Genomic DNA, 23,499 nt, shown 5'->3' on the forward strand with positions numbered 1-23,499 from the left:
ACAATAATTTCCACAGGGGCGCCACTTCGTGAATTTTGGTACGTGGTCATGGACCAGCTATATATATATTCACACACACAGGGGCAGGACCCTGGGCAGATAGGGTTGCCACATGTCCAGATTTCTACTGGACAGTCCGGTATTTGCACCATCTGTCGGGTAGAAAAATTCAGACGATACCGAACATGTGCAATGTCCAGTATTTTCTGAATTTCAGGCTGGGCGCCGGACGGAAGCCTGAGGGGCGGGGGAGTGACTGGGAGGCGGGGCCGCGATTGGCGCTGGAAGCCCTGTGGTTGTGTGCAAAGCCGGGTAGGGGCGGGGCCAGGACTCCCAGCCACTCCCCCCGCCTGGCTTTTGCACGCGACCAGAGGCTCCCAGCACCAATCGCGGCCCCACCTCCTATCTGGGAGCCTCTGGCTGCATGCAGAAGCCAGGCGGGGGGAGTGGCTCCCAGCCCCTCCGCTGCCCAGCTTAGAGGGAGTGCCTGCTGGGGGCACGGTTGTGGCCAGTGGCTGCAGCCCCCCCCCCCCCGGTCTGCTTCCCCCCACCCTTTCCTGCTGGCCAGCCCCGTGGCCCCGGGACACCCCCGCCAGCTCTGCTTCCTGTCCCGTCCCCTTCCCAGCCAGCCCTGCCCCCTCCTGGCCCGTTCTCCCCCTTCCCCCCCACCCCTCCGCCCGCCCACCCGCCTGCCCGCCCACGATCATATGTGTCCGGTTTTTTGGTGGGGTCTGCCTGGCAACCCTATGGGCAGAAAGGTTGGGGCTTGGGTCTACAGCGGGAGAGAGTGTGTAAGTGTGAAAGAGAGATACTCTGTGTGAGAGACAGACTTTGTGACAGATTTGAGTATGTGTGGCAGTGTGTGTGTGTGGCACAGAGACGGTGTGGCACAGGCTGGGTGTGTGTGACAGTGACACAGAGAGTGTGTGTGCTGGCTGCTGCTGAGTAAGTTTCTGAGAAAAGCCATGCACTGTCTCTTTAAGACAGGGACCGCTGTCCTGCTCTGGGCTCTCTCTTCCTCACTTTGCTGAGATATTGCATGGGGTGAGAGGGGAGCGTGCCTGTGTGTGAGAGAGAGAGAGAGAGAGAGAGAGCACTGCAATAATAGAAACAAGGCACTGCCTCTAAAGATAGGCACTCCTCTGAGTCATTTACCATCCATGCTTCAGACTGGAGCAGCTCTGCAGAGATGCAGTACAGGGGCAGGAAGACAGCATGATTTCAGCACTCCCCTCTCTCTTCCACCTGCCTCTGCACAGCTAGCGGGAGAATCCTGGGAGCAGCTCTGCTGCAGGACTGAGCAAGGTGGGGGCAGCTGCGGGCTGTAAGTATGCACGCTCTGCTAATCAGCTGGGCATGCCGGATGTGGCCCCTCAGGCCAATTTTGCCCATCCCTGCCCTAGAGCCACGACTTCTCTGGCTTAAAACCTACATAGAGAACAGGGAGTTAGAGAACCCTCCGCCCTCCCAAAAGTTCTTGCATTTGCCTTTCTGTTGCCTCCATTTTACCTTATGCATTGGAGAAGGGCTCCACAATGGGGCCCTCCTGCTGCTACTAGAGAAGGAGAGAGAAACAGCAGAGGCTCACACATAGATACTTGGAGCTGGAAAGGGAAACTAACAAGACAACTCAAAGTAACAGGTCTGTGTGATTTCTCGTGCTGGTGCTGCCTTTACCTGGCAAATCCCAGTTACGGGGGTCATGGAGCACAGATTGGCTGCTTCTCTTTTGTTCTATCAAAACAGTGAAATCTCTAGGTGAATGTGGGAGGTAAGATCAAAGAGACTCTCCTCTGAGTCCCTGGGCTTCTGCCAGCCTTCAGGGAAAAGCCTCTTCAGAACAGGCAGATATGGGTGAAGCTTTTTCTGTTTTATCTAATCTATAGGCCCCTCTTTTCTTCTCTCCGTCAAATAACACCCAGTCATTCCTCAGTACTTGCTAAGAGTGAGTGATGGACATGGGGACGACACTAGGTAAGAGTAGAGTCATATGGAAAAGCAGCGTACATCAACCCACTGCATTGGTTTGTGAGATGAATTCACTTCCTCCCGAAGTGCTTTTGCTGAGCTAGGCAGCAAAAACCTATTGGTTCAGTAATCGGGCCTTGCCTCATTGGTGTGGAGAAGAGGTGGGAGAGGAGAAGGTATGAGATCAGTGGTAGAATATTTTGGCTTAGAACAGGCGATAAGGTGTCATGGTGTTTCCTTAGAGTGGATAAAATCTGGTATAGGGTTCTGAAATGTCTGAGTTAAAAAAGTTTCTCTGTTGCCATATATCTGTATTGTGGCTGCTGAGAGCAACCACTACATGCAGAATTGGAACCTCTCTTAGGGGTTTGCAGCTGTGGTGACCTTCCTGCTTTACTTTCTTCCTTCCTGCTACCTTTTTTGGGGTGCTGTAGAACCACATGCCTGCCTCAACTGTAATATCCAGGTTAAGTGGCTATGTTTGCTTCTGTCAAGCTGGCACATGTTTCTGTGATGTGATTAGACAGCATCCATTGGCTTTCCAATCCCTTAGCTTCCCTGGAAATTTTCCTCTGCTCTAATGCTGTTCCTGTTCTGTCTGACTGCATATCAACTGCTCCCTTTTTTAGCTTTTAGTTATGGATGATTTGAGATGGAGTAGGAGTGGTATGGAAGTATTTAGAACCACACAAGCTATGCTGCCAAAATGGGTCTTGGTTTCTTTCTTTCTACGTCTACACTGCAAGGTTTTTGAGCAAAAACGGCATTTTTTGTGCAAAAACCTGCGGCGCATCCACACCTCAAATGTGCTTTTGCACAAGTAAATCAGCAATAAAATGGCAGAAGAGAAGGCTTTTTCTGGTGTAGGTAAACCTCCTTTTACGAGGCATAACTCCTTTTTGCGCTACAGCTATTGTGCAAAAAGGCAAGTGTGGATGCTCTACAGGGGTTTCTTGCGCAAAAAGAGCCTATCCGAGAAAGCACAGGTGCTCCAGTGTTATGCGACTGGCCATCAGAGCTTTCTTGCGCAAGAATATCCATGCATTGTGGACACTCTCTTCCGCAAAAGCTCATCGGAAAAGCAATGCGCTTTGAGGTGTGGATGTGCTCTTGCGCAAGAAGGAGTTTGCACAAGAAGCTTGCAGTGTAGGTGCAGCCTCTGGTAACTAACTCCTTCCTCTCCTAAACTTGGATGGTTCAAGAATTCATCTCAGAAGACACTAGATTCCCCTATACACTCAACTATATAAATTAGCTGTGGGTAATTACCTTGATAATGGTCTGTAAAATCATAGACCTTTCTCCTGGCGTGGAGAAAGTAAATAAGGAAAAGTTATTTATTCCTTCCCATAACACAGTTTCACCAAATGAAATTGATAGATAGCAGGTTTCTCTCTCTCTCTCTCTCTCTCTCTCTCTCTCTCTCTCTCTCTCTCTCTCTCTCTCTCACACACACACACACACACACACACACACACACACACACACACACACACACACACACACACTCTGTCTACATTGGCATCCCTTTCCGGAAAAGGGATGCTAATGTAGCACTATGGAATAAGCAAATGCCGTGGGGGATATTTAAATATCCCCCGCGGTATTTGCATTAACATGGCTGCCACTTTTTTTTGGCTTGGAGATAAGCCGGAGAAAAGCGCCAGTCTAGACATGATTCTCCGGAAAATAAAGCCTTTTTTCCGGATCTCCGGAAAAGGCTTTATTTTCTGGAGAATCCAGAGAATCACGTCTAGGCTGGCGCTTTTCTCCGGCTTATCTCCAAGCCGGAAAAAAGCGGAAGCCATGTTAATGCAAATACCGCGGGAGATATTTAAATCCCCCGCGGATTTGCCTATTCCAAAGTGCTACATTAGCATCCCTTTTCCGAAAGGGAGGCCAGTGTAGACACAGCCACAGAGTATTTCTTCACACAACACATAGTCAACCTGTGGAACTCCTTGCCAGACGATGTTGTGAAGACTGGGACTTTTAACAGGATACAAAAAAGAACTAGATACATCCATGGAGAATAGATTCATCAATGGCTATTAGCCAGAATGGATAGGAATGTTATCTCTAGCCTCTGTTTGTCAGAAGTTGGTAATAAGTGACAGGGGAGGGCTCACTTGATTATCTGTCTTGTTCATTCTCTCTGGGGCCCCTGGCATTGGCTACTATTGGAAGACAATACTGGACTAGACAGATCTTTGTTTGACCCAGTATGGCCGTTTTTATCTTATATTCTGCTTCTAATCACCTCAGAGCAGGACTTTGTAAACTGTGGCACACATACATTGCATGCGGTTACATGAGACTGCTGAATTTTTCTGTGGTTATACGTTTAGACACCGGCTTCCCCGCAAGCACCAGCTACTGCCTGCCCCCCTACATCTCACACTACTGCCTCTGTATCAGAGGCAGCAGCATGGAAGGGGTAGAGGCAGGTGGCTCCACAGTGCTGGTGTGCACAGGGAGCCTGCTTGAAAGACCGATTCTTGCATGTACCACCTGCCCCGCCCTGCACTGTTGCCTCTATGGGAAGCAGCAGTGGTGTGGGGGGGACTGCCCAGGAGCTGGCTCCCCATGGGCACCAGCACCCCCTGCCCCCACCGCCCGGCCTCTGTCTCTAATACAGAGGCCACAAGGGTGAAGTTGCATGTAGTTAGGATTAACCAGTAAGCCTGGGTTTATCAGTTAATCATGTAAACGATTATATGATAACATCCCAAGTGTCTGCACTCCCAGAAGGGATGAGGCCGTGGGCAGAAGGGGTGCGGTGAGGGCAGCTAGCCTTTAGTGCCACCCAGAGCACACTACCCCAGCGACCTGGGGCTCTGACCGCTGCCGCAGTGGCAAGGATGCCCAGGCCCTTTTGAATGGCCAGGCCCCAAGGCAACTGCCTCCTTCCTCCCCCTTTCCCCTGGTGGGGTCTGGGTATGCAATAAAAAAAATGTTTGGGGACCTCTGCTCTAGAGGCAATTCCTGACTCACCCTGTAAAGTCTATAGAGGTATAAAGTCTTTTGTTTTCAGTCTGTTCATGGAGCTGCCAGTTTAACACAGGCTTGAAGTCTGTGTAAATGACATATTGGGGCGCTTGATACTAATTCCAGGGTGGGGGTGTGAGGAGTGCTGATGTTGCTGTGACCTTTTCAGAAGACCCAGCGGTATTTTGCAAGGGTGTAGAGACCTCTGCTTTCCCACACATTGGGGCTGTTGAATTCAGGAGGCAGAACTGGACTCCCAGGCAGAGGCTGACTCATTGTTTGTCACTACTTGCTAATCCAGCTGAGATCATATTAATGGTTTGCAACAAAGCAAGTGCCCTATCAAAGGGGAAATGTCATTGGTTCAGAAAGATGGCAGGAAAGAGGTAAAGTCTGTGAGGAAGGCTGTGGCATTGTCCATCCTTGAACTCCTGGAGCTTCTTTCTTTTATCCTCCCACCTCCAAGCCTCCTATATACTCATGTACATGAACCAAGGGATTATTTGAGGTTTGGCTAGGTAGGCACTGTCTCCATTTGGAAAGCTATTCTGTGCTGAGTAGGAATGGATTCTTTGACATAACAAGGCCTCTTAGACAAGAGGTTGTCACATTTCATGCCTTAACATTGCCTTACATATGGGCTGTGTCTACACTGGGCCACTTATTCCGGAAAAGCAGCCGCTTTTCCGGAATAACTTGCCAGCTGTCTACACTGGCCGCTTGCTTTTCCGGAAAAGCAATGACGATCTACTGTAAAATTGTCAGTGTTTTTCCGGAAAAACTATGCTGCTCCCGTTCGGGCAAAAGTCCTTTTCCGGAAAACTGTTCCGGAAATGGGCCAGTGTAGACAGCACAGTAGTCTTTTCCGCAAAAAAGCCCCGATCGCGAAAAAATGACGATTGGGGCTTTTTTCCGGAAAAGCGCGTCTACTTTGGCCACGGACGCTTTTCCGGAAAAAGTGCTTTTCCAGAAAAGCATCCTGCCAATGTAGACGTGCTTTTTCCGGAAATACTTATAACGGAAAACTGTTCCATTTTAAGCATTTCCGGAAAAGGGTGCCAGTGTAGACATAGCCTCAGTGTTCACTGAATCCAAAAAGCAGAGAGCTCACTTTAGCTCTGTTCCCCCTCCCCTCCATTATGCCTCTTTTGCTGCCCTTGCCCAGGAACCATTATTACGAGTGAGACGCTTCGTTTGTTCACAGCTCCTTGCAGAGCCCCTTCATGTTCTCCAAGCACAAGCCAGAAGATTTGGGATCAAAAAGAGCGGTGTAAGGTGAGGTGTTCCTCACCCCTGTTGCACCGCTTCTGCCTTGCCCTGTCACTGCGTAACTCTGACACCTATCTGGCATGGTGGTAATAGGCCATCAGGATCTCTCTTTCCATGTCCTGCATCCCTTTGCTGAACTCTTGAATCTGTAACCTCACAAGAGAGGCAGTATTTCAATGATATGGAAGACACAGCTGAGATTACAAGAACCTGAAGTCTCAACTATTCTCTCCAAACTGCCTTGACTCAGTTAAATGTTTTGCGGAGAGGCCCATTGAAACATTCATTCCCAGAGGATCTCTTTGCCATTCATATTTTCCAACACACGTAAGGTGCGTCTAGACTGGCAAGATTTTGTGCAAAAGCAGCTGGCCGCTTGAATTTGCGCAAGAGCACTGACTTTGTAATGTATAAAATCAGTGCTTCTTGTGCAAACACTTTCACACTCCCGCTCGGGGAAAAAGCCCTCTTGTGTAGACAGGGAAGAACTGTTTTACGCAAAAAAGCCCCAATGGCTAAAATGGCGATCGGGGCTTTCTTGCGCAAAATCGTGTCTAGACTGGCCACGGATGCTTTTGCACAAAAGCACTTTTTGCGCAAAAGCATCCGTGCCAATCTAGACGTGCTTTTGCAGAAATACTTTCAACGGAAAAACATTTCCGTTAAAAGTATTTCCGCAAAATCATGCCAGTCTAGACGCAGCCAAATAGTGTACAGCGGTGCTCTCGGGCTGCCTACTTTACACTGGCCTATGCTAATTCTGATAATTCTCTTGCATCACAGTCTCTGAAGGAGGCAGGGAATATATCAGTTAAACTAGTTTTCCTGTAGGGATAATACCTTGTTCCCCTCTAGCCTGCCTATAGTTTTCCTGTAGCTTCAAACACTTCAGCCTAGGGTACAAGCTGGTTCTTCAAACTTCCCTCTCTCTCTAAAGATAAGAATGCTAACTAGTACAGTAAAAAGGCCTCCATTGTTACCCCACTGCCCAGCCCAAGGCCAGGCCTGCAGCTGTAACTCCCATTGCTTCTGATAAGGTCAGTCTAACCTTTCTTTTTTTTGACAAGTCGCAATAGATTAATTGATTTGTGAGGGAGGGAACACTAGCTGAGCCCTTTTTTTTTCTTCTTCTTCTGAAGTAGTCTTTGCTTCTCTTGACCCTGCTAATGATATCTGGCTGAGGTCATCTCAACAAACACCAGAAATCCTCCCCACTTCCTTCTAGAGGACTTGCTGCTTGTAAAAAAAAAAAAAATAGTCCCTCATTCAGAATTAAGCTTTCCTGACCTCAGCTATTACTACTTTCTTGACTGGGGAGGGGAAAATATCTTGTATCCACCTGTCAGTTAATGCTCTCAAAACTAAGTTTGCCTCTTTTTGTCTGTTTAGCAACTACAAGCTGCCAGCTGATAAAGCAAAATGAATGTTCTTCGCTTCCAAAATGGACTCCATCATGGTTGTCTGTTCTCTTGAAATATTTGACTCCTGAGCTAGAGGGTGACTTTCCAACAGTTTCTTCTGTGTATTGAGAGTCATCTGTTCTGAAAACCTATAGATTCTGCTGATAAGAACCTTGCATGGGGAAAAAAATGGGGTGGGGGGGTAAGTGGGAGGTATTGTGCTAGCTAAGCCAAAAGAAGCCCAAGCCTGTTTTAATTTTCATAGCTATAACCAGAATAAATATAAATGTTGTTATTCTCCTTATTGGAAAAGCAGTAAAGGAAACTACTACAGTGGCCATTCCTTTCACCCTGATGTTTCTTGAGAAAGGTTAAGACTCCCAATCTCTTATTTCCAGATTCCTTCAGTCTCCTATTCTGGAGAACTATTGGGTTGCAGGAGGTGGAGAGATGGAAAAATACTGCTTCTGGACCTCCTTCCAGTCTTGAGGTTATGTCATAGTTTTTAGGCTTTGTCTACGCTCAGAACAGTAAAGTGCTGCGGCATGATCATGGCAAGAGTGCAGGGAGGAGGTACTCTAGGTAAACCAACTTTTTCAGCACTCTAGGTAAACCACCTCCACAAACAGAGTATCTAATAGCCTTGGCACCCTGTTTATATTGGCATTTTACAGCACTATAACTTGATGCACTTGGTGGGGGGAGGCTGTTTTTTCTCACCTCTGAACAAGCTTACAGCGCTGTAACTTGCCAGTGTAGATAAGCCCTGAGTTCTGTCCCTCGAGATTAAAACATACACCGCTCTTTCTGTGGCATTTACTCATTCATTGTCACAAAGAAAACAGGCAAAATGGTGAAGTAGCATCTAATATACAAGAGACATAAAACACTGTAACGTGACCAATATTCTAGAAACCCGTAACTACATGTGTCAGTGTTAACTTGACATCAACAATAAAAATTTCAGCCTCAGGTATGTTTCCAGTTCACGATCATGCCTTTCCTTTTGATCTAATACTGACCATCAGAAGTTGGTTTGGATTTTTCTGTTACAAAATTGACCATGAGAATCCTATTTAAGGCGGGATGACGTGGCAGTAATTCTGTATTTGGACCATTGTGAAGTCTTGGGTTCCCTCGATAGGAAGTGGAGATAAATCACTGGAACTGTTGTTGAATCAGATTATTAGTGAACAAAAGCAAGTCTTCTGTTTTCTGGCTATGCTCTACTATCTTGGAGTCTGTTTCAAAAAAGGCACAAGCAGTCCTGTCCCGCTACCCCCGAAAGAGGACAGTGAAAATAATAATTTTTTAAAAACATGTTTTATTCTCAACAATGCTGCACTGCCTGAGAAGGGATTTCAGATGTTTCAGAAATGTCTTTCCCTGCAATGTTAATGGGCCAGAAGCCTACAATGTTAATGTACTCTCTGCTCCCAAGCCCACCCACCTGAAGCACTGGACAGATCTTGCCCCCCCCCCCCCGCCCCATTTCCCCAAAAGCCTCGCTCCTCCTTGTGGGTTGCCTCCTATTCCGAAGGATCTCTTTGGAGTCTGACTGCATACAGGCACAGATAAGGGTTTGGAAGGAGGTTCACTCCGGCAGGCAGGATGGGTCGGGAGAAATGCTCTTTCTGAGAGAAAAATTCAGGTCAGTGCACTAAAACACAGGGCTCTGAGAAGGGTGCTTTGAATGCAGGGAAATCCATTGTTAGGAGACATTGCTCAGTACTGCCTGCTTGCCTTCCTGTGGGAGGAGTCCCAGGTTTCTCTTTCCTTGAGTAGAGAAGTCTCCCTGTGTATGCAGCAGATGGTCTGAGCTGCAGTGCTGTCCTCTTGGGAGGGGAGTAGTTCTCTTAAGTGTCTAGACCCTGATGCCCAGATGGAGAAGCCCTTCCGTAGACTGGTTCCCATCCTCTTTATGCCAGACTGCCCTGAAACTTTTGCAGCTGCTGCTACAGATCATGAGCAACTCGTGCATTAGGTGCTCTCCAAATACAAATTGAAATATGATGATACAAAGTGTTAATGGCATGATGGTTTATAAAATAAAGGGAAAGGCTGGGGGAGGAGGATGGCATGTATATGCAGGGTTTCAAATTATCCTATAACAGCCCTTTGTCTTTGTGGAGGTACCTCTTTGGAAGAGTTTTCTAACACTCCTTTATTTTAGAACTGTATGAAAGCTCTAACTTGGTGTGTTTGGGCATGAAAGGGTGAGATCTACTGTATAGTAGTGGATGTTGAGAGAGATCAGGGTATTCAATCAAAATTATTTTTAGTCCCCAATAGAAACAGAGGATTTTGACCAGTATTGGGCACATCTGCCCTAAAGCTGGCAATCAAATATACTCCTTTTTTCTGGAAAATCTCTCATCATTCAAGATCCCCAGAAAGAATTTTTAAATACTCATCTGAGATATGTAGACTATCTCAACCTACCAGTTAGTTAGTCCATTCAATTTTAAATATCTTCATTTTGCAATGGAAAGACACTTTTTTTTGTAGCCTTGCAATTTGGCTTAGCATTGTCTCCGCCAATTGAACTTTTCTCTAAGACTATGTCTAGACTATGGACCTTACAATGACATGGCTATACTGTTGCAACTGTGCCACTGTAATGTCTATTCTCTCCCAGTGGGAGAGAGCTCTACCACCAGCATAATTAAACCACCCCCAACGAGTGGCAGTAGCTGTGTTGACGAGAAAGCAGCTTCCACCAATATAGTGCAATCCTCACAGGTGCTTTTGTCAGTGAAATTTACATTGGTCAGGGGCAACGATCTTTCTAATCTTTTCTGCATCCATGTATGGACTAAATTTTTCTGTGTGCCCCGAGGCATATACAAGTGTGCACCACCAATAGAAACACAAACCTAGCTGTGGGCGTTCTGCTAATCAGGTAGGTAGCATTTGAATTTCTCCTAAGCAGCTGGACAAGCACACAGCTTACACGGAACACTAGTCAAGGGGGTGTGTTTTCCAGACCCTTGACTGACAAAAGTTTTGCTGACAAAAATGCTATCTAAACAAAGCCTTAGTTAAGATGATTTTGATAACCGCAGAAGAAGGAATATGCAAATCCCAATATCTAGATCATGGGTTCCCAAACTGGGGGGCGTGCCTCCTTGGGGGGCGTGAAGAAATTCCCGGGGGGGGGCACAAGGTGACCCACCCCCCCGTCAATTCGGGCCCCCCCCAAGTTTTGCTGCTATGGGGGAAGCGGCGTGAGAGTTTCTCAAAAATCAAAAAGGGGGCGTGATGCCGAAAAGTTTGGGAACCACTGAGATGATCTGCTGCATTGATTCCAAACCATATAGACAGCTTATAGAGATTCTCAAAAGAGTAGACTCAGGTTTAGGATTAGCTCCAGCAAGCATTCCCCAACCTTTACACGGAATCTAGTACACCTTAGGGTTGTGAGAGTAGTTGAAATCTATAGGACTTATTGTGATACCCTACTGTTACTGGGCAGCGCAACTTGCAACCTAAACACATTCCTTATCTGTTAGAGATCATCAATAGGAGTCCTTGCACAGTCAGATCATAATCCTCCGAGCAGGTTCTTCCATCTCCAAAGGGGGGGAGGGGAGGCTGCTCCAGAAACCATTCCCTTCCAGAGGAGAACCATTAATAGAAATACTAAAGGTGAAAATAACCATGGGTGTTTTTCTGACAGGCTGTGAAATCCACATATGGACTCGTGCTTGTCTGGGGGAAATGGCCAGCCATAGAGAGGAAGATAAATATAAATTGGCTGGAGTTGAGGGTTATTGGGAATGCTGTGAGACATCTGGTTCCCATCTCCTATTCTCATTCTGTCCTGATTCAAAGTGCCAACTCGCAGCAGCAACTTATGCAGATTGATGAGGGAGACACGGAGCACTCCTGAGAACAGAGGCATCTGATATTGGGCTGAACAGCAGAAACTTCTAGTTTTAGCCACTTACATAAAACTCAAACTCAAACCATTTGGTTGAGTTAACAACCTTTGCCCTCAGAGGGAATGTGAATTAAATGACCAGGTCCTTCAAATCATCTTTTGGAAATGGGGAACTTCATGGATCGATTCATTTTCTCTGAGTAGGGGGAAAAAAGGAGAGCAAGGATAAAATTGAGAGGAAGGAAAATCAATGCATTCTCATTCAAGTGCTCTGATCTCTGATGTGTGCCTTTCTTTCTTTTCCAGTTCTTGCTCAGATAGCCAGAAAAATCAGAACAGAGAAAGCCATACTACTCCTGACAGCTCCTTTTTGATCCCATGGGCCTTCCTTCTACAGGAACCTGGAAATGCCATTTTGGTTCCCCTAAGATTCTGCCCTCGCTAGATGGTGTGCTGACTTGAAATTCAATCCGATCTTGAACTCAAGAGGGTGGAATTTGGATACCTTCAGTTTGTGGCTTTATTCCTTCAAGCCTAGAAGGACGTTGTCTGAGATATTTATGCAGTTAGCATATTTCCAGGAAATGGGGTCCAGGCATGGCATCTGTTTTAAAAGCTTATCAAATTATTGCCTTACTCTCTTATTTGATGATTTCATCAAAGAGCTAAACATTTAAGTGTTCTGTGTGATCAAATAGAAGTTTTAGGGGCCCATAGCCTATAAAGGGAATCTGATATGCTGCCTTCAGGTTTTCCAAGGCAGTACCCACATTTTTTTCTGCCCACTTTTAAAGGTCCAATTGGATGTTGGAAATTGAATTTGGCCCTGAAATGTACACCTTTTATCCCACAAAGTAGGTACTTCAGCTGGCACAAGAATTCTTCCTTAAAAATAATCCTTTTATCATGTCATTTGAACTATTTCCTTCTATTCAAGGAGGTCATGTTGCATTTGGAAGGTGAGCTGTCTGCTGCTAGTGGGACAGAACAAAGACACTCAGAAAGGCATAGAGGGGTGTTTTTGTTTTGTTTTTTGATGATAGGCAGAAAATAGCAATGGCAGAGCTGCAAAAGCCACCATATTCAAGTATCTGTCATGAGTATTATTGGAGGTCGGGTAAACTCCTTCAGGAAAATCGGGCGAGTCAAAGAGAAGTCATTTTCCACTTGAGGAGCTGAATGAAACACAGCCTTGTGAAGTAATCTGCAGAGCGGGAACATAGGCATCTCTTCATTCATTTGTATGATGCTGTCAGGTGGGCGTTTCTTCCATCAGTGATGTGGCATCAGCTCCTGCAGGTTGCCATCCTGTCTTGACCCCTCTTTCCTATCATCTTCCTCCCCCAGACTAGGGATGTTAATGGTTAGCCAGTAAGCCTCACCCGTTAAGGCTGCAGCAGCCACCCACTCATCATGGACAGGGGGCTTCTGCAGCCTGCCTGTGGTGGGAAGGCAGGGGGAGCGGGGACCTACCCGTTTAGTCAGTTAAATGGTTAAGCTTAATATTTAACTGGTTAACTAATTAAATGGGATTTTACATCCCTACTCCAGACAGACAGTGTTCGTCCTTCTGAGTGGTAAAGATTTAATGCTTTTTTGGTTACATTTTTAGATTTGCTTGGTTCATGGCTATTCTGCAGTTGTGGCATAGATCCCTTCAGTGTCATGGGCAGTCTGCTTATGCCAAAAAGGAGCTGTGGGAATGGTTATCCAGCAGTGTCCATTCAGACTCATGAACTTCTTATGTCTGAGAGGACGGCATATTTGAAGCTTCAGAGCACAATTCTGGAACGCTGGCAAGTCAGAGGAGTGAGGCAGCCGCACCACTCATAACAAATAAGGTTGTGATAGTCGGTACTTGATCTCACTCAGGGTATGTCTACACTGGAGAGGTTTTTTTTTTGAAAACGGCCATTTTTCCAGGGGGAAAAACTGCACTTACGTCCACACTTCAATCACGTTTTTTTGAAAGAACAGAGGGGGTTTTCTGATATTGGTAAGCCTCTTTCGACAAGGAAGAAGCCTTTTTCCGAAATAACTCTTTTGGAAAAAGGCATGTGTGGACAGGTAAGAGGGAGTTCTTTTGAAAGAAGAGGAAAGAGGAAAAAGCACAAGTACCCTGGTGGCCACTCAGTCCATAGTAATCACAGCTTACATGTGAGATAGCGTCCATTCAGTGTTGATGCTATCTTTCGAAAAAGCAGATGGCTTTTTTATGCGCTTTTGCTGTGTAGACGTTTTCTTTCGGAAGAAGTTTTTTGTATGCTCTCTTCCGAAAAAGCTTCTTCCGAAAGAAGCCTTCAGTCTAGTCATAGCCCCAGATTCTTAAAACTGAAAATTCCACACTCAGAACAAGCTGTCTCTAAAACTAGAAGCACACTCATTTATCTAAACACAGTCTGCAACCTAAGGTGTGACTGGGCAGCAGTTACACCAGAACCACTACTTTTTATAGTAAGCTTCAGAGTAAGATGGGGAAAAGAAGTTTACATGTGAAACTGTGGTTAAGGTGAGGAATTAGGGGCAAAGGAGATTAAGATGGTAGGGAGAGGAAAGAAAGAAGGGGGTGAAGTGATCTGATAGGCAGTCATGGAAGATAATTCTGAGTAGCTGCATTTTGGTCAGTGAGGACAGAGGAGGATATCCACAATCTAACCAGCAATGCTGTTTGCTGGTTGGAGAGTTTGGACGTTCAACTTTGACGAAGAAATATAGCGTTGAACACAACATTCAAAAGGAGAGGAGCCCAGGCATGGACAAGTGTTTTGGCCTTTAGGAAAGCAAAAAGTCTGACTTTCTAAAAGATCTGGAAGCAGGCTCAGGAGCTTATAATGACCTGGCTGTATGGCCAGGGGAAAGCGAGAGAGGCTGAGCCTGGTAGACGATGATGGTGGTGTTAGCTGAAGTGGAGGAAGGCTGGAGAGGATGGGAATTGTCTGCGAATGCTCCCTTGCACCTTCCTTTTATAAAAAAAGTTAAGTCAGCCCTTATGTGAACTTAATGTGATGAAAAGGAGGGAGACAAATAAAGAGGCTTTAAATCAGAAATGGGGAAACTTTTTTAGGTTGGGGGCCACTGACCCATAGGAAAAATCATTTGGGGGCTGCACACACGAGAGAAGTAGTCAGTCAGTGGCCCCCAGCTGAGAAAGAGAAAGACACTCCCCACATTCCTGTCAGACACCAGAGCCTAGCAGGGCCCAGCTTAGTAGATTTTGTGTGGGGCAGCAGGTGACTGGAGTGCTTGCATGGGCTGGGGGGAGAAGAGGGGACACTGAGCCTTATTGGTCAAATCCCACATCTGGCCCCCAGGCCTGAGGTTCCCTACCCCTGTTTTAAATGATGGTAAATCCTATATTGTTGCCAGTAGGTAGGAAAGACACAAGCTTAGCTGCACAGCTTTAACTAGCTATGGCTGTCCTAAGACCCAGTTCTTAAAAAGCATTCATGGAAGCTTCCCAGTGGCAGTCTCTTCACTTCCTGCTACATATCATTTAGGAGTTCTGAGGCAGCGGGGCAAAGCTTTCAGCCTTGCCTGGATCTTCTCAGTCCATTTCCTGCCCCTGCTAAGTCCTGGCTTTAGCATATTAACCTACAGTAGGGGGGACTTGTTCTCTTGATTAGGTCGCAGACATTTCACAGCTACCTTGAGGACATTATCAACTACCGCTGGGAACTGGAGGAAGGGAAACCCAATCCCTTACGGGAATCCACTTTCCAAGAGCTACCACTGCGCACCCGTGTGGAAATCTTGCACCGCCTCTGTGATTACCGGCTTGATGCAGATGATGTCTTCGACCTCCTCAAGGTGCTTTGGGCCACAGCGGCTGTGGGATGGGGAAAACTGCAGCTACAGGGAGCTAGGAAATCTGTGGAGCAATAAAGGAAAATGTTTGCCTTCATGGAGGCTGTTTTTCCTTTTTCGTGCCATTCCACATCAGCCAGTCTCCAACCACGGGGACAGGGTTTTGCAGGTGCCACTGTGGCATTTCTAGTCTGCCAGTTTAGGGAGCAGGAAAAGGCTGGGGATTTGAACGGTAGCTTCTCTTTAAGGTCCTTTATTCTCTTTGTTTCCATAGCCAGCTGTGGGTGTGTGGGTCTCCCCATTCTCTCTCCTATTAATGTTCCAGAGTTTGAGTTTGTTCCAGTTTTTTAGCCCCAGCCTCTTGGTGAGGGACCTAGGTTTCCTTTTTTTTGGTATTTTACAGGTTTGGAGATGTAATTGTCATAAAAAAGAAATGTTTTTAATATCAGATTCTTGGCGCTAATGCAGTGAAATAGTCATGCTTTTTCAACCCCGGGAGCCAGGGTTATGTTGAATTACAAAAGATCAGAGCAAGTGGTAGGGACTTGGTCATGGATGTATTTACCACGCACATGCCACGATGTAAATTGGCCTCATTGGCTGTATCTACAAAGACCATGACTTGACTATGTGGCAGTCCTTCCAGGGTATTGACAGCACTGTGGGAGTGAGGAGTGCAGTTCTGTCCTGCAGCACTGCCCCTCCCCTCCCTCATTATTAATGTGTACTGGGAGAGCTGTCTGTGGGAAGTTTCCACAGTGCCTCCCGTACTCTGCAGGGCTAATTAGACCTTCACTGTCATGAGCACCAAAAATGAAATATTAAAACTAAAGAGAGCATGCAAATTAGAAATGCCAATCTAAATCTCTCCCTAGGTGGAGAGGGAATGTATTCTTTTCTCTAGAGTAATCTCTTCCCAGAACTGCATCAGAACAGATGTGTAGTGCGGGGTGTTTGTGGAGAGATGTCAGCATGTTTTGAGTGACAGTGCGGCTGTTTTTCAACTTGTCACTGTCTCTCTCTGCATGCTCCCAACTGAATGCAGGGCTTGGATGCAGACAGCCTCCGTGTAGAACCGCTGGGTGAGGATAGCAATGGCGCCCTCTATTGGTATTTCTATGGCACACGTATGTACAAAGAAGAGCCAATGCCCGGGAAATCAAATGGAGAGCTGGCTTCAGACAGGTAACAACAGCTTCTAAGTTTTCCTAATTTCCACACACGTCGGGCAAAAAAAGAGGGAGAAGCGAGCAGGGCAAGTGGAAAGGAATGGACTATGCAGCAACAAATCTCAGTTCAGTAAACTCTGTTTGGCTTCTGCTGTTGCTGGGAAGGTGACAGTGGCCTGCCAGATACACCAGTAACTAAAGCTGATGCAAGGCAACTAAATCCACGCATTGCCTTCATGGCACTACAAACATTGGCCAGTAGATAGGTACATTCCTCTGCTACTACCACCACATGCCAAGTTATCTGTCCTTTGGAGTAACCCTGCTGCGGGGAGTCCAACCGCCCTCCCTCCACCCTCCTTCCCCCGCCCACTTGGCTGCTGTATTTAATCCCTGCCTTAGTTGGGCCCATAGCAGCTGTTCTTTGCCTCTCCTCCCCTGCCAGCCACAGTTCCTTTCTTCTGTAGATACTTTCTGACCTTTCTTTGTGTTCCAGGGGAAGTGGTGCCCAGACAAATACCCCAAATGTTCCTGGGAAAACAGGCAAGAGACGAGGGCGACCCCCAAAACGGAAAAAACTGCTGGAGGAGAATCTGCTGAGGTAAGGAAAAAGGTGTTCCTGGAATGGCTCTGCAAAATACTTTCATCTAAGGAGGAAAGTTGGCTGGTCTTTCTCGGCATTGATAGTGCTGATATACCTTTTCCGGCCTTCCACTGATATTGAAAATCTCCCCCCGTGCCCCAGTTGTGTTTTTCATTTTGGGAGTCGAAAGATAATTCTCTTTGCACCCATATCCCCTGAAGCCCTGATCTCAGCTCATCTTGCACAGACAGGCTTGGTTATCAGTTGGGTGAGGACTCTAAGGAAAAGCAGGTGCTACAGAAGTAATGTGGATAAAACAGTGGATGCTGTTCTGACCACTAAGTCTCTACTGCTCCATTTGATCTACATGATACTAGGGGGTACATTGCAGCTAGAGAGAATCTATTTAGATGCTATTTTAAGTCCTGCTTACTTAAAATCATTACAGATCTCCTGGCACTATTCACAAGAGTAAGGATGCCATCCTGGTCAAATTCCAGTTTGGCCAGTTCCATAATTTTTCTTGAAGTTTCATGTTAATAGGATATTTCTCACTTCCTGTATAAAATTTGTATGCTGTGCATTAAACAGCTGTTGCATTCCTCCCCAGAAGTGGCTGCAATTCAATGGCTGATGAAATAGTTTGTGTATGTTTTTACCTGTGTGTATAAATTGCCTTCTTCTTTATAGGGAAAAGGCTGAAGAGAACTCGCTCGTGCATGAGACACAGATGAAAAATGGTAAAGACGTTTTGGGAGGGTGGAAGGAATATGATCTGCAATTGCAATTTTAAAACCATCTAAAGTTGAGAGAGACAAGATTCCCCGGGAAGGAGGAGGGCCTCGATAGTGAGAGGCTCTCTGGAAGCAGTGCCCTGTGTCTTTAGCTTGGTTGGTTCTGATTGTATTTGGCACAAGCAGTTAAAAGAAGTGGTCTAACTTATTCCCAGGAGCCTAGACAGCTAAATGTTTCCTGTATTGCAATGCGCTATTTTGGGATGAAGAGTGACTAATGAATTAGGTTATTGTCAGGGAGGCCTGAGTTTGGAATAAGCTTGGGAAGGAACTCTTCTCTACTCACTCACTAAGATCAGTAGAAATGGACGATGTATGGACAGATACTCTCCTGAGAAGGGGTGAGCACAGGCTATGTGGAAACACATCCTGTTTGTGATAGGTGCATTTTGCCCTCTCTGTGAAAGGGAGAGAGGCATGAAGGTGGGTAGCACTGTAGGAGAACAATGGAGCCTTCTTGCCTATCTCCCATCTAGTGTCAGGTGGTATACATGATCAGTACGATGTAAAGCACAAATTAGGGAAACCAGGAATTAGGGAAATCTGTATTCCAGGTCCTTCCTCAGGAGGCCTTGACCCACAAGTAGTTAATAATAGGAGAGGAGAAATGCCAACATAATGTGTTAGTTTCTCCAAAGGGCCTGGGTGGGAGACTCATTTCTCACACATGAGAATCTGCTGGTCTGGGTATTTGTTATGGGTTAGCCCTTCCCACTCCACCAAGATGGAGGCAAGTCTGGTTTGGTTTCTTCTACCCCTTTTTCAGAGTTCAGCTTTCCTCTGGACTGCTGCAATTCCATCCTCAGCCTTCAAGAGAGAACTTCCAAAGCTGAAACCCCACATAAATAGAAATGTGGTAGGTTCATAGGATGGATGTTTTCTACTGATTTGTTTAGTTTCAGCTTTAAAAGTGATCTCCTGAGTCAAAGAGCTGTGCTGCAGCAGTCCAGCAGGGGGAGTCAGAGCAGCTGTAACCCATGAGTAGTGTCCAGACCTAGCTGATACCCTCCATTGTGAGAAATAAATTACAGCCAAGGAGATCAGTCCTCCCTTTTCCTCCTTGACCTTTCCTCCCAGGAGCTGCTGGATAGTCGTGATTGTGGTTTTAGGGTGGATTAAGGTAATGGCATTTCATCCAAAATATTCCAAGTGCTGCCATCATTTTTACTTCCCATCCCAGCGTACAGTGCTCTGGAGTGTGTATTACTTGCGCTAGGGGTCATGTTAATGCTCTTGAGAGAGCTTTGAGTGAAGCCATAGCTATGCAGGTCTTCCTGTTACGTACACGAACGATTCTTCTTGCTTTTTCCTAGACCATGAACTATGTCTCCTAGGGGTGTGTACACAGACAAGGTCTGTCTGTCTTCCCTGGTTCAGGAAGAGAGGGCATGGGTCAAAGGGAAGCCATCAACAATACTTATTGCAGAGAGAATATCCCTGTATGTTCTTGCAGGGTCCCAGGGGCCAGGCCGTGGGACATGGTGGCTGCTGTGTCAGACAGAAGAGGAGTGGAGGCAGGTCACAGAGAGCTTCAGAGAGAGAACCTCCCTAAGAGAACGGCAGCTCTACAAACTCCTGAGTGAAGACTTCCTGCCTGAGATTTGCAACATGATTGCCCAGAAGGTGGGTGTGAGCGCATAAGGGTGTGGAGGTGACAGCCTGCTTATTCTCTGTATAGTGACTGCTTTTGAGTGCTGAGATGCAGGACAGCTGGGAGAGGGCTAACTCCGTACAGCAGTGGAACGCCCCTGGGAATAGGGAAGGATGTCTTAGCTCCTGCAGCAGAGACACTTAGGGATCCCGTACTGCTCAAAGTGCTTTCTATGGACCATGTAAACAGGAGCTATTAAGCTTTGTGTACAGGAAGAAGGAATTTTGGTGATGGAGTGGTGGCTAGAGGTGGGTAGCTGGACTCTGAAGAGTGCTGTCCATCAGATAACTATCTTGAGGTGGGACAAATTTGGAGTCTGAACTTCCTGAGAACATCTCTCTGAACTCAACTCCATAGCCATTCTGAGCTTTTGAGAGGTCTGTATGATGCTTCCCTTATAAAGCTCATAGTAGCTGCCTGGTCACTTCTAATACAAAAATTCCCCTACCAACATTAGTGGTGTGTTCCAATCCATGTCTTTCTTCTCTTCCCTTCTTCCACCTCCACTCCAGGAGAAGCGGTTGCAGCGCACGGAATTTTCGCCCAGGTGGATGTCTGACCATCAGCCCATCAAGCCAATTCAGCAGGAGGTGAGAGTGTAGTAGTCACAAGCAAGTATCTCTCAGGGAGAAAATAACCCAAATCATAGCTATTTAATGGAGAGGAAAACTTAAAGCATTGGTAGCAGCCATCCAATTAAACACAAATATGCAATGGCGCCAAAAGAAGCACCAAATTATGAATCAGTGGAGTACCAGCCTTTCTCTCTAAATCGGAGGCAGCTGCACTCGCAGGTGTGTGTTCACTTGCAGGAACTTCACTACCATGGAAATACAAATTGGAGGCTGTTTGAAGAAAATCTAAATAGGACCTGAGGCTAGAGGGATTGATTTACAAAGGGAAATTACAGAAGTGAAATTGTACGGCTTAACAAAGGTAAAAACTTGAGGTTATGTATACCTGACGAGGAGGAAATAGCAAAGGCGGAGATGAATTCTTTGAGGTACACAAGGGGTAATGAGGAGAAATAAGATGAAACAGGAAGAGAAAAATTAGGTTATTGGTTCTAGGAAAACTCAGACTCAGATCTATTGGGCCATGGAATAATCTCCTAGTGGAGGTAGCAAAAACCCATTACTTGGATCTTTTAAATTAAACTGGACAAAACACTGGAAAACATCCTGAGGGGAACCTCCCACGTGAGTCAGGGAGAAAGACAGAATGGGTGTTTTTCGTCTCTTCCATCTCTAATGACTGTTCTAAAAGGGAAGAGCAGAAGGGGTGCTGCATGATTCCCCTAGTTAAACACATTAGAAGTACAGGCAGTCCCCGGGTTACGTACAAGATAGGGACTGTAGGTTTGTTCTTAAGTTGAATTTGTATGTAAGTCGGAACTGGCGTCCAGATTCAGCCGCTGCTGAAACTGATCAGTTTCAACAGCGGCTGAATCTGGACGCCAGTTCTGACTTACATACAGATTCAACTTAAGAACCCCAGGCTCCACGGCTTTGCTCGGCTTTGCTCCCCATCCCCCTGGTCTGCAGACCAGGGGGACGGGGAGCAAAGCAGAGCAAAGCCGCGGAGCACACGGGCAGACCAGGGGGACGGGGGGACGCAGGCAGACCAGGGGGACGGGGAGCAAAGCAGAGCAAAGCCACGGAGCACGTGGGCAGCTGACAGCCCAGACGTGTCTGGGCTGTCCGCTGCCCGCGTGTTCCGCCGCTTTGCTTCCTCTCCCTGGTCTGCTGGAGACCAGGGAGAGGGAGGGCCCCGTTCGTAACTGCGGATCCGACATAAGTCGGATCCGCGTAACTCGGGGACTGCCTGTAGTTGAATAAATGCAGGGAAGAGCCATTCCTTGTGTTAACCTATAGGCGCCCATGCAGAAGGTGATGATGTACTAATGCTGTCAGTGAGTCCAGGGACATTCTCCCGTGCTACACAGAAGCTTACTGTCCGTGAAGGGAGAGGGCACATTCATACACAGGCAGAAAAAATCTGAACATGGGGGGAGAGAAACACCAGGAGCCCGAATGGCTGCTCTTTGGTACCGTGGGTGCAGAGGGCTATTAATTGTTGCCTGCGTGCCAGCCCATTGATTCCAGTGGTCTCAGGGCCATCCCTGCACTGCTTTCTTACTGTGCTTTGGAGCTGGGTGTGCCAGCAGTTGCTGTGTTAGGAAGTCTCGGGGCATTTCTATTTACTGGGAGGGGGAGTCTGTTAGCTGCCCAGCATGACATTGCAGTCACATGGGAGACAGGAAAAGTGCCGGAATGTCTGGTAACCTATTTGCTAAAGGCAGGGTAGAGGCTGCATTGGTAAGATTCAGGCACAAAACCTTATTCCAGCACAGCGTGGCGTTGTGTATGTGGCCCCTTCCTTCTAGCCCCAAGCGCTGGATACAGCTTAAATCTGAGCTGTCACTGCTTCTGACCCTTCTGGGGATTTCTCAACAGGTGGTTCAGATTAACTCCTCATTAAAAACCTTCTGAGCAGCACCCTCATTAAGGAGAAACTGCAGAAATCCTGGCAGAGAACATTCAGGGGATGAGGAGCTGTGCACGAGCTGGAGAGAGGGCTGAGTATCCTGAGGTGGCCCATTTCAGAAGTCAACCTGACAGCCTAGACATGGGGGAATCGGTGATGCTCTGTCTCGCAGTGCCTGCGATAGGCGGGAAGGGGGTGGTTACATCAGAACTCCAGAAATTGCGTTTGTTTTATGTCAGTTATGGAAAAACTGGATTTAAAAAAAAAATCCAGCTACTGGTTCAGAAAGCTTGTTCTGAGCTGGCATTTCCTGTTCCAACAGGAGTGCAAGGAGATGCCTTCCAACACACAACCAGGCTGCCTGCTTGGGCGTCTGGGACCTTGATTTCCAAGATGGGCATCCATAGCTCTTGCCGACTTCATTGAAAGTTGCACGTGCTCAGCCCCTCTGAAACACTCCATCTAGAGCATCTTGGCCCAGTGAGACTGGCAGAACCACTGGGAACCAATGTTTTTTGGTGGGGGCTGTATGTTGGAATCACAGAGCTCATTGTGTTGGGGTGGTGAACTCCCTGTTTTCCTCTTAACTCACACCAGATTAGCACCAGATCTGCATTGGGGGCAGGGAGGGGACCAGTAGTATCTTTAAAACAGTTGTATGCTCTGTAAACACTGTCTTCTGTCCAGTGGAGATACCCTGTGGCGTAGTGCACTTGGACTGGCTCTAAAAATGGTCTTTTGAGCGCTGCAGGCTGGATGTTTTGCCAACACCTCCCTAGGACGCATTTATATGCAAGACCATAACTGTTGTGCATATAAATGTGGAGACTGGGAGAAGGGAGGTTCATATTAGTAGCTTAGCATCTGCAGAAATGGTGCCCGGTGAGGCACACAGACCGGCTTGGATTCACTGCCATGTGAATAAAAACTCTGGCTGACACATCATAAATAAAATCTGCTATGGACTTGCCGCTGGTGGCTGGTCTCCCTTTTGTCTTCTTGTCTTTGTACATGTTAGCATGCTAATGACATTAGCACATAATTAACCTGGGAGAAGGCTTGAACCCCAGTGAGAGTACAGACAGGCAAGGAGACTGAGACTCTAAAACTATGGGGCCCAGTCGTGTGTATGCTTATGCATGTGAACAGCTTGACTCACATAAGTAACCCTATTGACTTCAGTGGGACTACTTATACCTCTGCATTTACATAGGCTCCTGTTTAAAGGATTGGGCCTCTGGTCAGATCATAAAGCCAAGGAGACCTGCCAGTGACAGTAGATTAGGGAGGCGGTCGTGTTTTGATATGGGAGCTAAGAACGTCGGTGCAGTTCTGAACCTCCTACACAGGGGCATCGTCCCATGGAACAAGAAAGTGACGCTCCCTCTCTCTGCTGCTCTGTTGTGACTGCACCTGGAGTACTGGGTTCCGTTGTGGACATCCTGTGGGGATGTAGACCCAGTGGAGGGGATTCTGGAAAAAGTGGCTACAGTGACTGAGGGC

At 46.9% G+C, this 23,499-nt stretch overlaps 1 protein-coding gene across 2 annotated transcripts in view; it reads left to right on the plus strand.

The window, feature by feature from the left end:
• CECR2 (CECR2 histone acetyl-lysine reader) overlaps window positions 1–23,499 on the plus strand; it is a 153,075-nt gene that overhangs the window by 103,719 nt on the left and 25,857 nt on the right. For both annotated transcript variants that reach the window (XM_075896771.2, XM_075896768.2), the window contains exons 3-8: window positions 15,132–15,315; window positions 16,358–16,497; window positions 16,978–17,082; window positions 17,755–17,804; window positions 19,312–19,481; window positions 20,022–20,099. In XM_075896771.2, coding sequence (XP_075752886.2) covers window positions 15,132–15,315; window positions 16,358–16,497; window positions 16,978–17,082; window positions 17,755–17,804; window positions 19,312–19,481; window positions 20,022–20,099 — 727 coding nt within the window. The remainder of the gene's footprint in view (window positions 1–15,131; window positions 15,316–16,357; window positions 16,498–16,977; window positions 17,083–17,754; window positions 17,805–19,311; window positions 19,482–20,021; window positions 20,100–23,499) is intronic.

This window comes from Pelodiscus sinensis, chromosome 1, assembly GCF_052426305.1.
Source record: "Pelodiscus sinensis isolate ZL-2025 chromosome 1, ASM5242630v1, whole genome shotgun sequence".
Lineage (NCBI taxonomy): Eukaryota > Metazoa > Chordata > Testudines > Trionychidae > Pelodiscus > Pelodiscus sinensis.